At 45.2% G+C, this 14,866-nt stretch overlaps 1 protein-coding gene across 2 annotated transcripts; it reads left to right on the top strand.

Moving 5' to 3' along the window:
- Positions 1-287: 287 nt before the first annotated feature.
- On the top strand, positions 288-10,735 carry PPP1R3B (protein phosphatase 1 regulatory subunit 3B). Of its 2 annotated transcripts, none has more exons than XM_053578631.1 (2): positions 288-418; positions 7,870-10,735. In XM_053578631.1, exon 2 carries the CDS (start codon positions 7,895-7,897, stop codon positions 8,750-8,752), a length of 858 nt encoding a protein of 285 aa, XP_053434606.1. In that variant the 5' UTR covers positions 288-418; positions 7,870-7,894; the 3' UTR covers positions 8,753-10,735. The 2 variants fall into 2 exon arrangements, with proteins under 2 accessions (XP_053434606.1, XP_053434607.1); XM_053578632.1 differs by lacking the exon at positions 288-418 and adding an exon at positions 433-1,078.
- Positions 10,736-14,866: the final 4,131 nt, after the last annotated feature.

The raw sequence follows: 14,866 nt of genomic DNA on the forward strand, positions 1-14,866 counted from the left end.
CTCTGCAGGGAGTCGCCCCTGCCCCCTGGCGCCCAGCCTCCGGCTCCAGTTGAAATGGTGACCCACCGCCACCTTCCCAGACCCTGGCCTCCCGCCCGTCACTCCGGGCACGGCTGCCGATCACGTGGCGGAGCGGTGCTCTGGGGTACGCGGCTGCACGCCTATTGGTCGGCGGCTCGAGTCCCGGGCGCGCCCATTGGCTGCGGAGCACGTCCACGTGAAGTGGGGTCTGGGATGGAACACCCGGTCGGGAGAGGTGGCTGGAAAGTTAAAGGGGGCAGCGCGGCCGCGGGCAGCCCTAGTCCCGGGAGGAGGGGAGCGGGCAGCTGTCGGGGACGCACGGATCCACTCCTGCGGTCGCGGCCGCTGCCCTGGCCCCCCGCGCGGATGCTGCCGCGGGACTTACGAACCGCACCTGGTATGTACCCCTCGAGCCTCGAGCCCGAGGTGCAGGGCCAGGGACACCTACGGTTACACCGTCCAACTCGCAGTGACACACCGACCGGCCCCAGTACGCTGTAGCCTCCACGTGGGGAGGACGACCCGGGGAGCGCGGCTGGGATGAGCCCCGTCCACTCACTTGGGCCACCGCGCTACGGGGCCCGGCCGCGGGAGGTGGCCCGGGGCTGGGGGTGGGGATGTTAATTCCCTACCATCGCCCCCGGCTGTCCCGGGCTCAAAAGTAGCCCAAGAGTCCCGCCCCGAGACGGCACTCCTGGAGGATGTCTCTGGAGTTGGGCGGTGAGGTCTGAAGGAGCGCGCCTCAGTTTCCCGGCAAAAGGCAAGAAAACACTTGGTAGTCTCTCGGGTCGCCCAGGGCGACAGGGCCGTCCCGGGCCGGGGGCGAGGCGGCCGCGCGGGGGTGCTGGTGCCGCGCGCGCCGAGGCCGAGGTTGCCCCGCCCCGCCCCGGTGCGATATCGTGGACTCCTCCTCCTCCTTGTCGGCTCCCTCCCCTGCCGCACACATCTCCGGGAACCCAGCCCAGACCCTGCCTCCCGGACACACCGCCGCTCACGTAGGCCGGTGGCTCAGATGCAGCGAACGAGCTGGGGCAGGGGCTCTTCTGCGGCCCCGAAGGTGGGTGCAGCGCGAGACGAGGCTGGCGAGGAGGTTGGGGGCGGGGTGCAACCCAGGCCGGCCTGGCCCTGGTGGGGACAGGGTGGAGGAGTGACTGTGGGATCCTCCAGCCTGGACACACTGGCCTGCCCCTGGTACCCTGTTCCTGCTGCCCTTTTGAACCCAGAGTACGGGGTGTAGAAGGGACAGTAACTGTAAAAGACGGGGTGGGGACCTAGAACAACATATGTACATATTTGAAGATGTGGGAACTGTCACGGTATTGTTTTCTGATGAAGAGCAGACAAGGAAGGAAAGACTTGGAACTGGGAGAGTTGTTGGAAGGTGTTAGAGCCCGTGGGTTCTCCCCAGGACACCCAGGGACCAGCAGTGGGGAGAAGTAGGGTTTGAGCTAGAGGAAGAGAAGAGAAAATGGTTTATTTGGTGGAGTTGTTCAGAAGCCACGACTAAAATGAAGACAGCCAAAAGACTTATCACAAAAATAGAGTTGGGTATTTAGGGAAAAGTTAGTGGGAAGAGAAGCTGTTACCAGGCCTTGTTAGTGTGTCCAGTGTCAGAGCTAGCAGGGACCTGGAAGGAGAAACCTCAGGCCAGACCAGCAGAGTGGCTTACCAGAGGGGAACGGCTAGGTGCAAGCATTGGTCTAGGCCAGTGCTGTGTGCTCTCCCTTGTACATTTTTAGATGGCTGGGGCAGTGCCACTTTAACTTATCTTTTTCCTAGAATATGTCGCCTCATTCACAAATACTTATCTCAAGGATGCTTTGGGTGGTGGGGACATGCTCAAGGGACAGTAGTAACTTTTCAGGCTGTTGCATAAGGGCCCCATGGCCTGAGTACAAAGGGAAAAGATGTCCACTCTGCCCACGTTGTATCAGTCGAACCTTTGGGGACGGAATAAAGAATTGTTGAAGGGAGGGAGATGGCCAGGTCTTAAAGAAAATCCTAACCTGGTTGTAAATGCTTGCCTAATTCAGTTCAGCAGTTTTCGGGGTTCTGGTAGGTTGTGTGTGCGCCTGATTTTTCTGTCTTTTCTTATCAGAAAAGGGGAGGGGTGGAGAAGAAGGAAAGCAGGGAGGGGGAAATGTCTTTGCCCCAGTGCGAAAAAGGATTTGCTTCCTGCAAAAGGCACAGCCAGAAAGTCAGTAGCTCAACCACCTGAAACTGTGAAGGCCATGAGGTTATTTCTGTCCAGTTCTATAGTTTGCTGAAGAATAATCACCATGGGTGCCTAACCTTGGCCAGCTTGGGAAGGTGTGTTATTTTGTCTCTAGCAGAACAGAGAAAGCATTTATGCAAAAACTCTCTTTGTGCTCTCCAGTTTTCCTGGCGTGTTAAGAGTTTGCTCTGTTTTAGCCGTGAATGAGAACACTGAAATCTTCCCTCAGGCATGGCCCTGTCCTTCATCAGAGAAAATTGATCTCTGATCTCTGAGACATCTGTGTGGACGCAAAACATTTAAGACTTCACACTGGCCCAGGGGCCAGCAATCCTGTGCTCCTGTTCCTGTCTTGCAACTGGTATCCAGTCCCTGTGTCCTGCACTGTTGGTTTATATGTGTGTCCACATCTTACGGTTCTTTTTTTTTTTTTTTTACTCCTGGCCAACCTTGATGACACATAAAAGTAGCCAGAGAGTCTGTCAGGAGAGGAGGCCTGAGGTGCAGCCTGGCGGTGCCTGAGTTGAAACCGATCATTTTCATGTCATTTACAAATGAAGCACCTGTCCAGGTGCCTTCCTTTTAGGGACTTAAGAAAATATTACCTTGTGCATGTCAGTTGCTAGGAGTACCTCTAGGTGGTCATCATCATGTCCCAATCTGTCGGGGAATTCCTGAGCAGGCCGGGAAAGCCTGCAGCAAATTAGCTCTTTGGTGCACTAATTCTTGAAGAAAACTCAGGTTAATAAAAGCTGCTGTCTACCTGTAAGGACAAGCATGGTGGCCTACAGACAAATCATATCCCAAATTGAGTCGACAGGGGTTAATGTCCTCACCTGCAATTATGGTGACATAGGAAAAAAGTGAAGGGACTCTTGTGCAATGTCCCCAGGGCAGTCACCCTGGTGGTAACTATCATAACCTTACTTTTGCCTCTCATGGCAGAGTCTTGCAAAAACAATTTGGCTCGTGGAAGCACCAGTGGAATTGTTTGATTAGCTCTGACTCCAACTAGAGCCTCACCTCCCCAGCCCCGGTTCTGTGTGTTCTTACAGCCTGGTGGTAAAAGGGATCTGGGGACAAATTGACACTTCTGGGGCCTGAGATCTTCAACTAGGTCTCTTTAACATGCAGGATTAGAACTTGGGGGAAAATGGCTTTTGCCATTATGCAGGCTCTTTACTGGATCCCTTTACTGTAGAATTCTGTTTCCACGAAATCTTGAGACTTGACTTTTTCTAATATGGGTGTAGGCAGTAGAAGGTTGGTTTGCAGGCTTGATAGACGCACACAGAGAACTTGGCAGTTGACCTTCTGATGATACAGTTCATAGGAAGTGGTGGAAGAGGAACCCTCCCTCCCCCTGCAGTTCACAGCAAGAATTTTAATGATGGGGCCAAGTGAGAGTCCCTGGACTTGAGTTGTCATTTGGTTTTCATACACACAACAAGACAAAACAATACAAACTACCTATGTTAAAGTTAGAGCTGAAGATACAATTCCAATACATTCCAGCATAAAGTTTCTCAGTGGGCAGGAAGAACTAAAATTCAAATAATCTGTTCACCTAGGGTTTTGTTTGTTTCCTTTTTTACATTAATCTCATTGTTAGTCAACTCACTGATCTTATGTAAAGCAATCTTGCCTGATTCAGTCAGAACGTTCCAGAAAAATTGCACGAGTATAAGAGCAAATAACACAAAGCAAATTTGCCCTTAAATTTTTCACTAGGTCACCTTCTTTGGAGGAAAAACAGTAAGACAAATACATTTTAGAATGAATGTTTAAGTATTTGCATTATGGCTGTGATCTGTTCTGTTGTATTTGTGTATTTCTCAGGCTGGTCATTACCAAGCACTTCTTGGATCTTAGGGAAGGGCTGTGGTTTTGGAAAAACAGTCTCAAACCTGTTAAATCTTTGTCCTTCCATATTTTTTCTTTTCAAATTTGATTAACCAAAATAAGAAGTTGAAAATGAGAGATTATTTATTGCATCAAAGCAGTGGCCTCAGCTCTTGAGCTTGTCACTTGTCAGGGATGGCAGTGAGCACTAGGACACACCTGCACTACCTACTACAGACCTTTGCCGTAAGGAGGGGAGATACATTTGGAAACTAATCCAGATCCTATGTCCTTTTTTTCTCTTTTCTTTTTCATTTTTTGATTATTGATTGAGATGTCTCACACCTGTAGTGCAAGCACTCTTGGGAGGCCAAGGGTGGATTGCTTTAGCTCAGAAGTTCAAGACCAGCCTCCTCTATAGGAGTTATGTATTACATACCGCATTCTTACAATAAATAAGCTAAAGGGAAGAAATTGTTAGTAAGAAAGATATAAGAGAAGATCTATTTACTACTGATTATGCTGAAGTGGATTATAATAAAGGTGTTCATCCTCATCGTCTTCAAGTTGAGTAGACCGAGGAAAAGTAGGAGGAGGAGAGGTTGATCTTGCCGTGGCAGGGGTGGCGGGACCAGAAGAAAATCCAGCTGTAAGTGGACCTGCAAAGTTCCAGCTTGTATTGTTCAAAGGTCAACTATACTTTTCCCCATAAATCTGGTCTCTATATACAATTTTCTGTATTATAAAATTTTTTCATGCCTCTTAAATCTTTTCCAAAATAATGATTTTAATGCTTAAATACAAGTTAAGTTAAAGAGCACTGAAAATTTTAGTACATTAGCCTCTCTGCATTTTTAATTATTTAGGATAAATACCTATAAGTGATATTATCACATAGAACAAAAGGTGATTCGAACACTCAGAAAGGTTGTGCTAATTTAAACCAATAAAAGAATTTGTACTATCTTTAGGCCAGTCGAGGTGGCTCACGCCTGTAATCCTAGCACTCTGGGAGGCCAAGGCAGGTGGATTGCCTGAGCTCATGGGTTCGAGACCAGCATGAGCAAGAGTGAGCCCCATCTTTAAAAATAGCTGGGTGTTGTGGCAGGTGCCTGTAGTCCTAACTACTTGGGAGGCTGAGGCAAAAGAATCGCTTGAGCCCAAGAGTTAGAGATTGCTGTGAGCTATGATGCCATGGCACTCTACTGAGGGTGACAAAGTGAGACTTTGTTCTCAAAAAAAAAAAAAAAAAAATTGTATTATCTTTAAAATTTTTTTCCTAGTGTAATAGGCAAAACCAGGCATTATTTAATCAAAATTTCTTAAATTAATTATAAGGGTGGACATGTATGGGCCATTTCCAGGTTTCTGTAGTGAATTTTCTATTCATGCTCCTTGCCCATTGTTCTGTATAGACTACGTGACATTGATATTGCTTTGTAAGAACACTTTATATATTAAGGTAACGTGACATTGATATTGCTTTGTAAGAACACTTTATATATTAAGGTATTGACTCATTGTTGCTATGCCTTTTGCAAAATATTTTCCCAGTTTGTCTTTAATCTTCTTGGTTTTAATTTGATTCTATTTATTTTTTGTTCTTTTAAGGGGTATTTTTACCTGTAGAAAAGACAAATATTTGCCTATGTGAAAGATTTAGAAATACTAAGTTGCTGGTTCATTTAATTTTTTATTATCTATGTATAATATAATAATATATTGTATGTTTTTCCTTTTGAGACAGTCTCACTCTGCTGCCCTGGGTAGAGTGCAATGGCATTGTAGTTCACAGCAACCTCAAACTCTTGGGTTTAAGCGATCCTCTTGCCTTAGCCTCCTAAGTAATGCTTTTTTCTTTTTTTTTTTTTTTTAAAGAAAGATATCCTGGAATATAAAAACCTACCATGAGTTTGGTGACAACAGGTGCTTTCTGTCTGTCTCCACCATTGAATCTGAGTATCTAGCACAATACATGTCATATAATACCACATCAATGTTTGTGTGATGAATGCATTTCTTTTTATCAGCTTAACGCAATACACAGTATTTACCATTAAAATCACAACAAGCTATCACTCCACACCTGTTAAAATGTCCATAATCAAAATGACAAAAGTGTTGACAAGGGTGTGGAGAAAAGGGAACCCTTGTACACTGTTAGTGGGAATGTAAATTAGTACAAACATGGGAAATGGTATGGAGGTTCCTCAGAAAAATAAAAAACAGATCATATGACCTAGCAATCCCACTACTGGATACATATCCAAAGAAAAGGCAATCCGTCTGTTGAAGAGATATCTACCCTCCCATGTTCGGTGCAGAATCATTCACAATAGCTAAGATACTGAATCAACAGAAGTGTCCATCAACAGAAGAATGGATAGGGCTGTGTGCTGTGGCTTGCGCCTGTAATCCTAGCACTCTAGGAAGCCGAGGGGGGTGGCTTGCGAGCTCAGAAGTTTGAGACCAGCCTGAGCAAGAGCTAGACCCAGCCTCTACTACAAATAGAAAAACTAGCCAGGCACTGTGTTGGCACACGCTGTAGTCCTAGCTACTCGGGAGGCTGCAGCAGGAGGATCGCTTGAGCCCAAAAGTTTGAGGTTGTTGTGAACTATGATGATGCCATGGCACTCTAGCTTGGGTGACAGAGTGAGCCTCTGTCTCAAAACAAAACGAAACAGATGAATGGATAAAGAAAACTTATGATATATACCCAGTGTGACACTATTCAGCCTTATGAAAGAAAAAAATCATCGTGTCATTTGGAACAATGTGGACACACCTGGAGAACATTATGTTAAGTGACATAAACCAGCCACAGAAAGACAAATACTGCATGATCTCACTTATATGGGAAATCTAAAAAAGTATTAAACTTGTAGAAGCAGAGAAGAGAATGGTTGCTGGGGACTGCAGGGTGATGGTGAGGGAGATGTTGGTCCAAGTACACAAAATTTCACTTAAACGGGAGGATAAATTCCAGAGATCTGTCATACAATACAGTGACTATAGTTAGTAACAATATATTATATTCTTGAAAGTGGCTAAAAGAGTGTATTTTAAGTGTTCTATCCACAAAAAAATTAAGTGAGGCAGTGCATATTAAACAGCTTGATTCAGCTCTTCTACAGTACGTACATCTATCAAAACATCATGTTGTACACCACATATACTATACAGAGGGTGCTGGAAAAATGTATGCACATTTTAAGAAAAAACAAAAACTGTATTAAAATTGTAATACTGAATATAAACTGGTAACATTTGTTATCTTATATACTGTATCTTGTATTTCTTGTAATTGCAGAAGGCAAAGGTGACTTGAGTATATTTCAAGCACACACAGTTTTTGTTTGCCGATTACCAAATAAGTCAATATCAGTATTTGCTAACGTGTGTTCCTCAGGATGGCTGTTAGTGGGAAAAAGAGAAAAAGATCTTTAGTCAAGTCAGTTTGAGAGATTCTGCAAATAGTGTGCTCTTTCTCATCATCTTTTGTGGCACATTAGCAGAGAGAAGGCCCTAAGAAATCCTGAGCAAAACTCCTGCGAACTTAGATTTAAAACTAGCGGGTTTCATCTCTTTTGTTTGTTTTAACCTTGGACAACACCCGGGTGATTTGATCTTCCCTGAAAGCAGGGTTGCACTGGACCACACTGGAGTTAATACCAGCCTGTGGCCACCCAGCCCAGATGAAAGGCAACATTGTTGGCCAGTCCCTGCTGAAATGTTACCTCACACATCCATCTGATGTCTCTGCTATTTTCTTTCTTTTCCTATTTTTCCAGGGTGCTAGCCCGTTCATCTAGCCCAATGATGGCTGTGGACATAGAATACAGATACAACTGCATGGCCCCATCCTTGCGCCGGGAGAGGTTTGCCTTCAAGATCTCGCCAAAGCCAAGCAAACCACTGAGGCCTTGTATTCAGCTGGGCAGCAAGAATGAAGCCAGTGGAATGGTGGCCCCAGCCGTCCAGGAGAAAAAGGTGAAAAAGCGGGTGTCCTTTGCAGACAACCAAGGGCTGGCCCTGACAATGGTCAAAGTGTTCTCAGAATTCGATGACCCGTTAGATATCCCATTTAACATCACCGAGCTCCTAGACAACATCGTGAGCTTGACGACAGCAGAGAGTGAGAGCTTTGTTCTGGATTTTTCCCAGCCCTCTGCAGATTACTTAGACTTTAGAAATCGACTTCAGGCTGACCATGTCTGCCTTGAGAACTGTGTGCTGAAGGACAAAGCCATCTCGGGCACCGTGAAGGTTCAGAACCTTGCATTTGAGAAAAGTGTGAAAATAAGGATGACGTTTGACACTTGGAAAAGCTTCACAGACTTCCCTTGTCAGTATGTGAAGGACACTTATGCCAGTTCAGACAGGGACACATTCTCCTTCGACATAAGCTTGCCTGAGAAGATTCAGTCTTATGAGAGAATGGAGTTCGCGGTGTGCTACGAGTGCAGTGGTCAGACGTACTGGGACAGCAATGGGGGCAAAAACTACAGGATCATCCGGGCCGAGTTAAAATCTACTCAGGGCACGGGTGAGCCACGCAATGGACCGGATTTGGGGATATCCTTTGACCAGTTTGGAAGCCCACGGTGTTCCTACGGTCTGTTTCCAGAGTGGCCTAGTTACTTAGGATATGAAAAGCTGGGGCCCTATTATTAGGGACTGCGGGTGACAAAGTGTGGCAGAGCTGCTGCTGACAAGCCGGGCTCCACTCACCGAGAAGGAGGCGGACCCAAAGGAAGAGCAACGTGGAACTGCCATGAGGCACAGTTTTGGAAAAGAAAGGATCCTATGCACTTTTTCCTTAAACTAGCAAACCCAGCCAGGTTCAGATCACAGAACCGGTTTCTCACTCAGAGCAGAGGTGGGGTGTGCTGGTCGGCTTTGGCACCGGGGCAGCCATGAGAGTGTGAGCAGGGTGCTGCCAGAGACAATCTGGATGGGACCCAAGCCTGCAGCAGTGCCAGCCAGGCTGGAGGGGCCTCGCCTGTCCTTTCCAGTCGGATGTGGAGTGCCAGTCACCCCAAAGTTGCCGAGCCCCAGGCACCTCCAGGCAGACCCCCATTCATCTTTGAGTGTCTCCTGCAGCTGGGCTAGCACATGGCTGCTGCTGTTCCACCTCTGCACAACTTCACGTTTTATCAATGTGCTGTGACACGTCGACCTGATGTTGCACGCTTCTGGTGCAGCTGCAGAAAGAAATGGGATCTCCTTTTTTATTTTTATTTTTTTGAAAGTTCTCTCTCTTTTTGTTTTTCTTTTATATTCTCCCATGGTTCGTCCAGTGTTCAGGAAAAGATAATAAACACAAATTAACCTGTGACTGACACAGGCATTTCCTCTCATCCCCTCCTGACCCACTCGTGCAGACAGCATGCAACACACCGTTATCCAAAGCCACTGTCTCCTGAATGATGTCACAGATTGCAGGGTTATGACAGTCATGGGTGGGACACTTTTAGCTTTTCCTTTCAGCTTTTGGAGAAGCTTTCTAAGTACTCACTTTTATCCTGAGTCACAGAAGCCTCGGTTACAAAATTGAACCTGCTTGGCTGGTTGACAAGTGTCTCATTCTTTACAAGAGAATATTTGATCTCCTTTCCTGGAGAGTCATCTTTTATGCTGGGTTTAGAACGTTTGATTTGTAGATCCAGTGTATCCTCAAAGCATTCAGAAAATGTTTGGTTTTATTTTGACTGGGATTTACAACATCCAGGACATTTTACAAGTACCCAGGAACATTGATTTGGGGGTTCTTTTATTTATGATATGTGAGTATGGAAAGGGATAGGTGAGAAAAACCTCATCGAGTTCTTGTACGTTATTTTAAATGTTTGCCAACTCTGAAATATCAGAGATTAATTGTTCTTACCCATATTGGACTAGTGTCTGTTGGTGAATGCTATTATAAAAGAGACTCTTGGGACATTCATTTTCAGATGGATCCCCCAAACCTGTGATTTTCCTTGAGCAAGATTGGTTTTTACTTAGGTGTATTTTAAAAATATTTTTACATATATATTTGTAGAAAGTTGGAGGTTTTTTTCTGTTTGTTTATTTTGGGTGTTTGGTGAAATAACTTTCCTTTTCCTCTTTGCCTTATCTTACTACAGTGAGAGTTTTGCTTAGACAAGCAGAAAGAGGAGTGTACAGTTGCCTAGATTTGGAGGCACAGCTACTGGGCTTTGCAAGGAATGAGTCTTGTGCTTGAATTTTGTAGATTAATTGAAAAACACCTGGTGTGTGGTTTTGTTCACCACTGTCGGGCAAGTATGGAGTGCCTTGGCCCCTTGAGTTCTGTTGTGGGTTTACGTTTTTTTCCATTTTTGAACTTTAACATGTTTTGACCTTTTCAAAATGCTCTGAAGTGGCATTTGATGTGATCCTTGTTCCTAAAACGAGCTGTTACTGGTCTGCAGTCTCGTGCTTAGTTTTTCATGTCTCTTCCAGATGGGAGGCACTCTGAAATTACATGATAATATAATTTGGGGAGAAATCACATTTGTATCTTATGCTGAAATTGGGCAGAACTATGTTTATATAAGCATACCACATACCAAGCATGTAGACTGTACTTGAAATGTTATGAATTTGGTAATCAGAACTATTAATAGCATAAATCTAAAATGGAAGGAAAACTGATCTCACGCAAGTCATGAATTTTATTTTGTGTTAAGAAGTGCCCCCTTCCAATGCGGGAAAGGTACAAAGTGCACTGTCATTTTACATGTTACCAGACTAAGGATCATTCTGTGTTCATGTTTAAAAAGGGCTCAAGTGACTCTCGAATAAAGTCTGTTTAGTTGTGTCTAATAATGATCTTAATACATTCCCATGTCAAAATTTGAAATATGGTAATTCACTGATAAGTATCTCTTCTAAAACCCCCCGCCCCCCAGCCTTCTTTCTCTCGGCTCACTCCAGCTTTATTGCTGGAGGCACTGGTTGCCCGCCCCCAGCCTGCACACCTGGGATGCTCACCCCACCACTCAGTTCAGAGGCAAGTCCTCACCTGCTTGCAAAGACCCTTCTCCAATAAAACAATCTGCTTGCCTGACCACCTCCATTGGGACTGTCATTAATGAGGGGGAGGATCTGAAGAACACTGTCGTCTAGCTGGCCTTTGTTTACTGACTCAGACCCTCCCCGCCTCTGCCCCTAACACAGTCTTTCTCTTTTGGCCCAGTTCCACCCCAGGGTGTTCTCACAAGGTCCAGGGGACTGCTCTGATGGACTGTGTCCTTTCCCACCTCACTATCAGTAGATGGGCCTGCACACTTCAGAGGGTGACAGCTTTCTCAGCCTGACTTGTACGTTTGCCTTCAGACAGCCCATGGTTATGGTGACAAATGGCTCCCCAGCTCCAGTGTCCTTCCCATGTTGCCCTAGAGGACCAGCCACCTGTCACAGGTGCAGTTGTCCAGGAATGAGGAAGCAACTTCATTTTTGTTTCGTATTTATTCCTCCAAATGCCCCAGGGAGCATTTGACCCTTGGGTACAATAAATAAGCTGGAGTGTATAAAGATAGGTACCAAATAAGCTTTCTTGAAAGATATGAAGCATTTGAGTGCATATATTTTGGAAAAAAAAAATTCTTGATATAGGGGAGTTGGTGAGAAGTAATAGAGCTATGTGGTTCTCCAGAAATTACAATTTGAAAGTCTCTATAAGTTTTAATTTTAATGGTGGTAAAACTTAATATATCTATATATATGAACATTATATATATATATATATATTTTTTTTTTTTTGAGACAGAGACTCACTCTGTTGTCCAGGCTAGAGTGCCATGGCACCATATCTCATGGTAACCTCAAACCCATGGGCTCAAGTGATCCTCCTGCCTCAGCCTCCAAAGTAGCTGAGACTACAGGTACCTGCCACAACACCAGGCTAACTTTTCTTTTTAGTAGAGATGGGGTGTTACTCTTGCTCAGGTTGGTCTCAAACTCCTGAGCTCAAGAGATCCTACTGCCCCCACCTCCCAAAGTGCTAAGATTACAAGTGTGAGCCACCATGCCAGGCCCCATGTGATACATTTTTTCAAATTGTAAATTTTGAACAGTTAGGAGAGTGCTCTGTGGCTTTGCATATCATTTGCTTTTTAAAAACAAACATGAGTTTTAGTCACATGGACATTAAATGGACATTATCGGCTATCAACCAAAAAAGTGTTTGTTTGTTTTGTTTGTTTGTTCTTGAGACAGAGTCTCACTCAGTTCTCCTGGGGTTGAGTGCTGTGGTGCTAGAGATCACAGCAACCTCAGACTCTTGGGTTCAAGTGATACTCTTGTCTCAGCCTCCCCAGTAGCTGGAACTATAGGTACCCAACCACAACACCTGGCTATTTTTAGAGACGAGGTCTCAGTCTTACTCAAGCTGGTCTTGAACTCCTGAGCTCAGACAGTCCACCTGCTGCAGCCTCCCAGAGTGTTGGGATTATAGGTGTGAGCCACCGCACTCAGCCTGTTCGTTTGTTTAGCAGTGTCCATTTTCTGGGTCTTCCCTCTCAGTGGACAGGGAATGAAAACCTTGGTTGTCTTTTCATTTGTTTCCTCTTTTAAAATTTCCTAAGTGGACGTAGGCCTGGTGGCTCTTTATGCTGGGAGGGTCCGGTCACTGAAATTAAAGATAAGAAGTTACATGGATAATGGGCTCTTACAAGGTTACCCAGAGACATTTTGGAAGTTTATCTGAATTTCCTGCAACAGGATGACATATCTGAAGTTTGGAAGGACAACTGTTCTGGAAGTTTTTCCTTGTCGAGGTTGGAAAGCCTTGCAGTCCATGTGGTAAAGCTATGAACGTCTTCACAGTTGGTTCCTGCAGACTCTGGGCCTGTGAGGATGGCAAGAATGCAGCTGTGACATTTCACTTTTACTTCAATGTGAATGTGGAACCGAGGACTCATCTTCACTGTATGCCTAGAAGTGCCTTGTCAAGAAATTTCTGCATGTTTTAAAAAATAAATATTTTTGTACACAAAGTTCAAGGGGAAATGCACTTTAAAAGCACAGGAATGGATGTGTGTGATATAAGAATGGTTTGTTTGTATCTCGAAAGCAAAACTGTAATAAAAGTAGTCAAAACAAAACCGAAACTGTCTTTCTGTTCTTAGAACCAGAGGAAGGGGAGAAATATTTAAAATCGGTCTGTTTCCACATATAGATCTTAGGTTTCTACTTTTTTTTTTTTTTCAGTTTTTGGCTGGGGCTGGGCTTGAACCCACCACCTCTGGCATATGGGGCCAGCACCCTACTCCTTTGAGCCACAGGTGCTGCCCTAGATCTTAGGTTTCTAAAGGGATAGATCACCATCAGTGGCTGAGATACAGGTGCCAGGCACAGAAGATGTCCCTGCGGTGAAGGCTGGTCGTAGCTGAGTAGATAAGTGCTGGGAAGGGCTGCAGGGACCGCTTTCTGCAGGGACCATTTTGAGTAACCCACGGTCACTTCTGGCTCTTCTTCCCCTCGTTTGCTCTGGAAATGTAGCACAGACAAATGTATTCAAACAAAAGAAGAAAACTGTAGGAGGCTATTGTTTAAGGGATCAAACTCCATAAGCAGCAAAATGAACCAGCCCCTGGTGGGATGGTGGACATTTCTCCTAAGTAGGATTTCCAGAGCTGTTTAAAATTTTAGAGTTCAAAAAAGTGCAGGGAAAGAGGCCAGTGATAAACTGTCACCAGATGCTCCGTGTCAGTAAGCCCACCCCCTGCCCCGGGGAAGTTGGTAGCAGCTCTCCAGTAGAAAGGCAGGGTGTACTGAAGTTTAGCAGCTGGAGCCTGGATGCAAAGTGAACTCCCTGAATAATTTCTCAAGATGCTTAAACACGGCCCACAATTTGCTGTCAGGAAGTAGGAAGGGAGAGATCAGTTAACACTGGTTTTCACGAATGTCTATTTGAGATTTAATGTGGTCTTTAGAATCCTTGCCTAATTGTAAGTTGTGAGTCAGATATCTCGGGGATGTCTGGAGTGAAAAAAAAAACAAAAATGAGAAATATCTTTTCTAGAGCAGTGTCTCCAAACAGTAAATATCCAGCTGTGAGTAATAATTCAGCTGAACTTTTACTGCTCATCGTCCACAAGGCAGGGCCGGATGTCCTTTCCATCCCACCCTACAGAGGAAGTTCACTGCTGCAGTAAGCTTGGGGAGCTACCGGACGGTGCTAGAAGTCAGGAGGTCCAGAGTCAGTTCCTAGTCCAACACCAAATGTTTTAGGTTTACCATCCCCTGCCAGTGGCTCTACTGAAGGGGCCCTGAGTATGCTCAACAGGACTAAAGCAACTAGGGACTCTTGAGCACCCAGAATACTTTTGAGAGTCGGTCGACCAACGTATGTTCACCTGTAAAAGGCTTCTAAATATCAACTTTTGCAAGAAGCACCATGTGTGCTATTTGCGTCCTTCCTAAGAATCACAGGAGTGAACAGCAGCGAATAGCATTCCAGACAATCACTTGGGTTTCACCACATCATCTGTGTTCGGGCTGGAAGGGATGTCAGTTCTCTTGTTAGAAAGAGCTGAAGGGCCTGAGAGAGTTTCCTCAAGTTCCATGGTCCATCCGTGACTGCGGCAGGAGGATAAAGTAGGATTTTTTTTTTCTTTTTTGCAAAAGCTGTTCCCCTGGAAAAAAGTCAACTTCACAGAATGGAGACATCAAAATGGTGATTCTGGATGGTAGCCCCTGGTGCTGGAGAGGTGCAGTCATTCCCCTGGAGAGGGGTGAATGCAGTCATCTTTACACAGCAGAAGGCATTTCCGTCCCTGG

Source organism: Nycticebus coucang, chromosome 24 (assembly GCF_027406575.1).
Source record: "Nycticebus coucang isolate mNycCou1 chromosome 24, mNycCou1.pri, whole genome shotgun sequence".
In the NCBI taxonomy this organism is placed as follows: domain Eukaryota; kingdom Metazoa; phylum Chordata; class Mammalia; order Primates; family Lorisidae; genus Nycticebus; species Nycticebus coucang.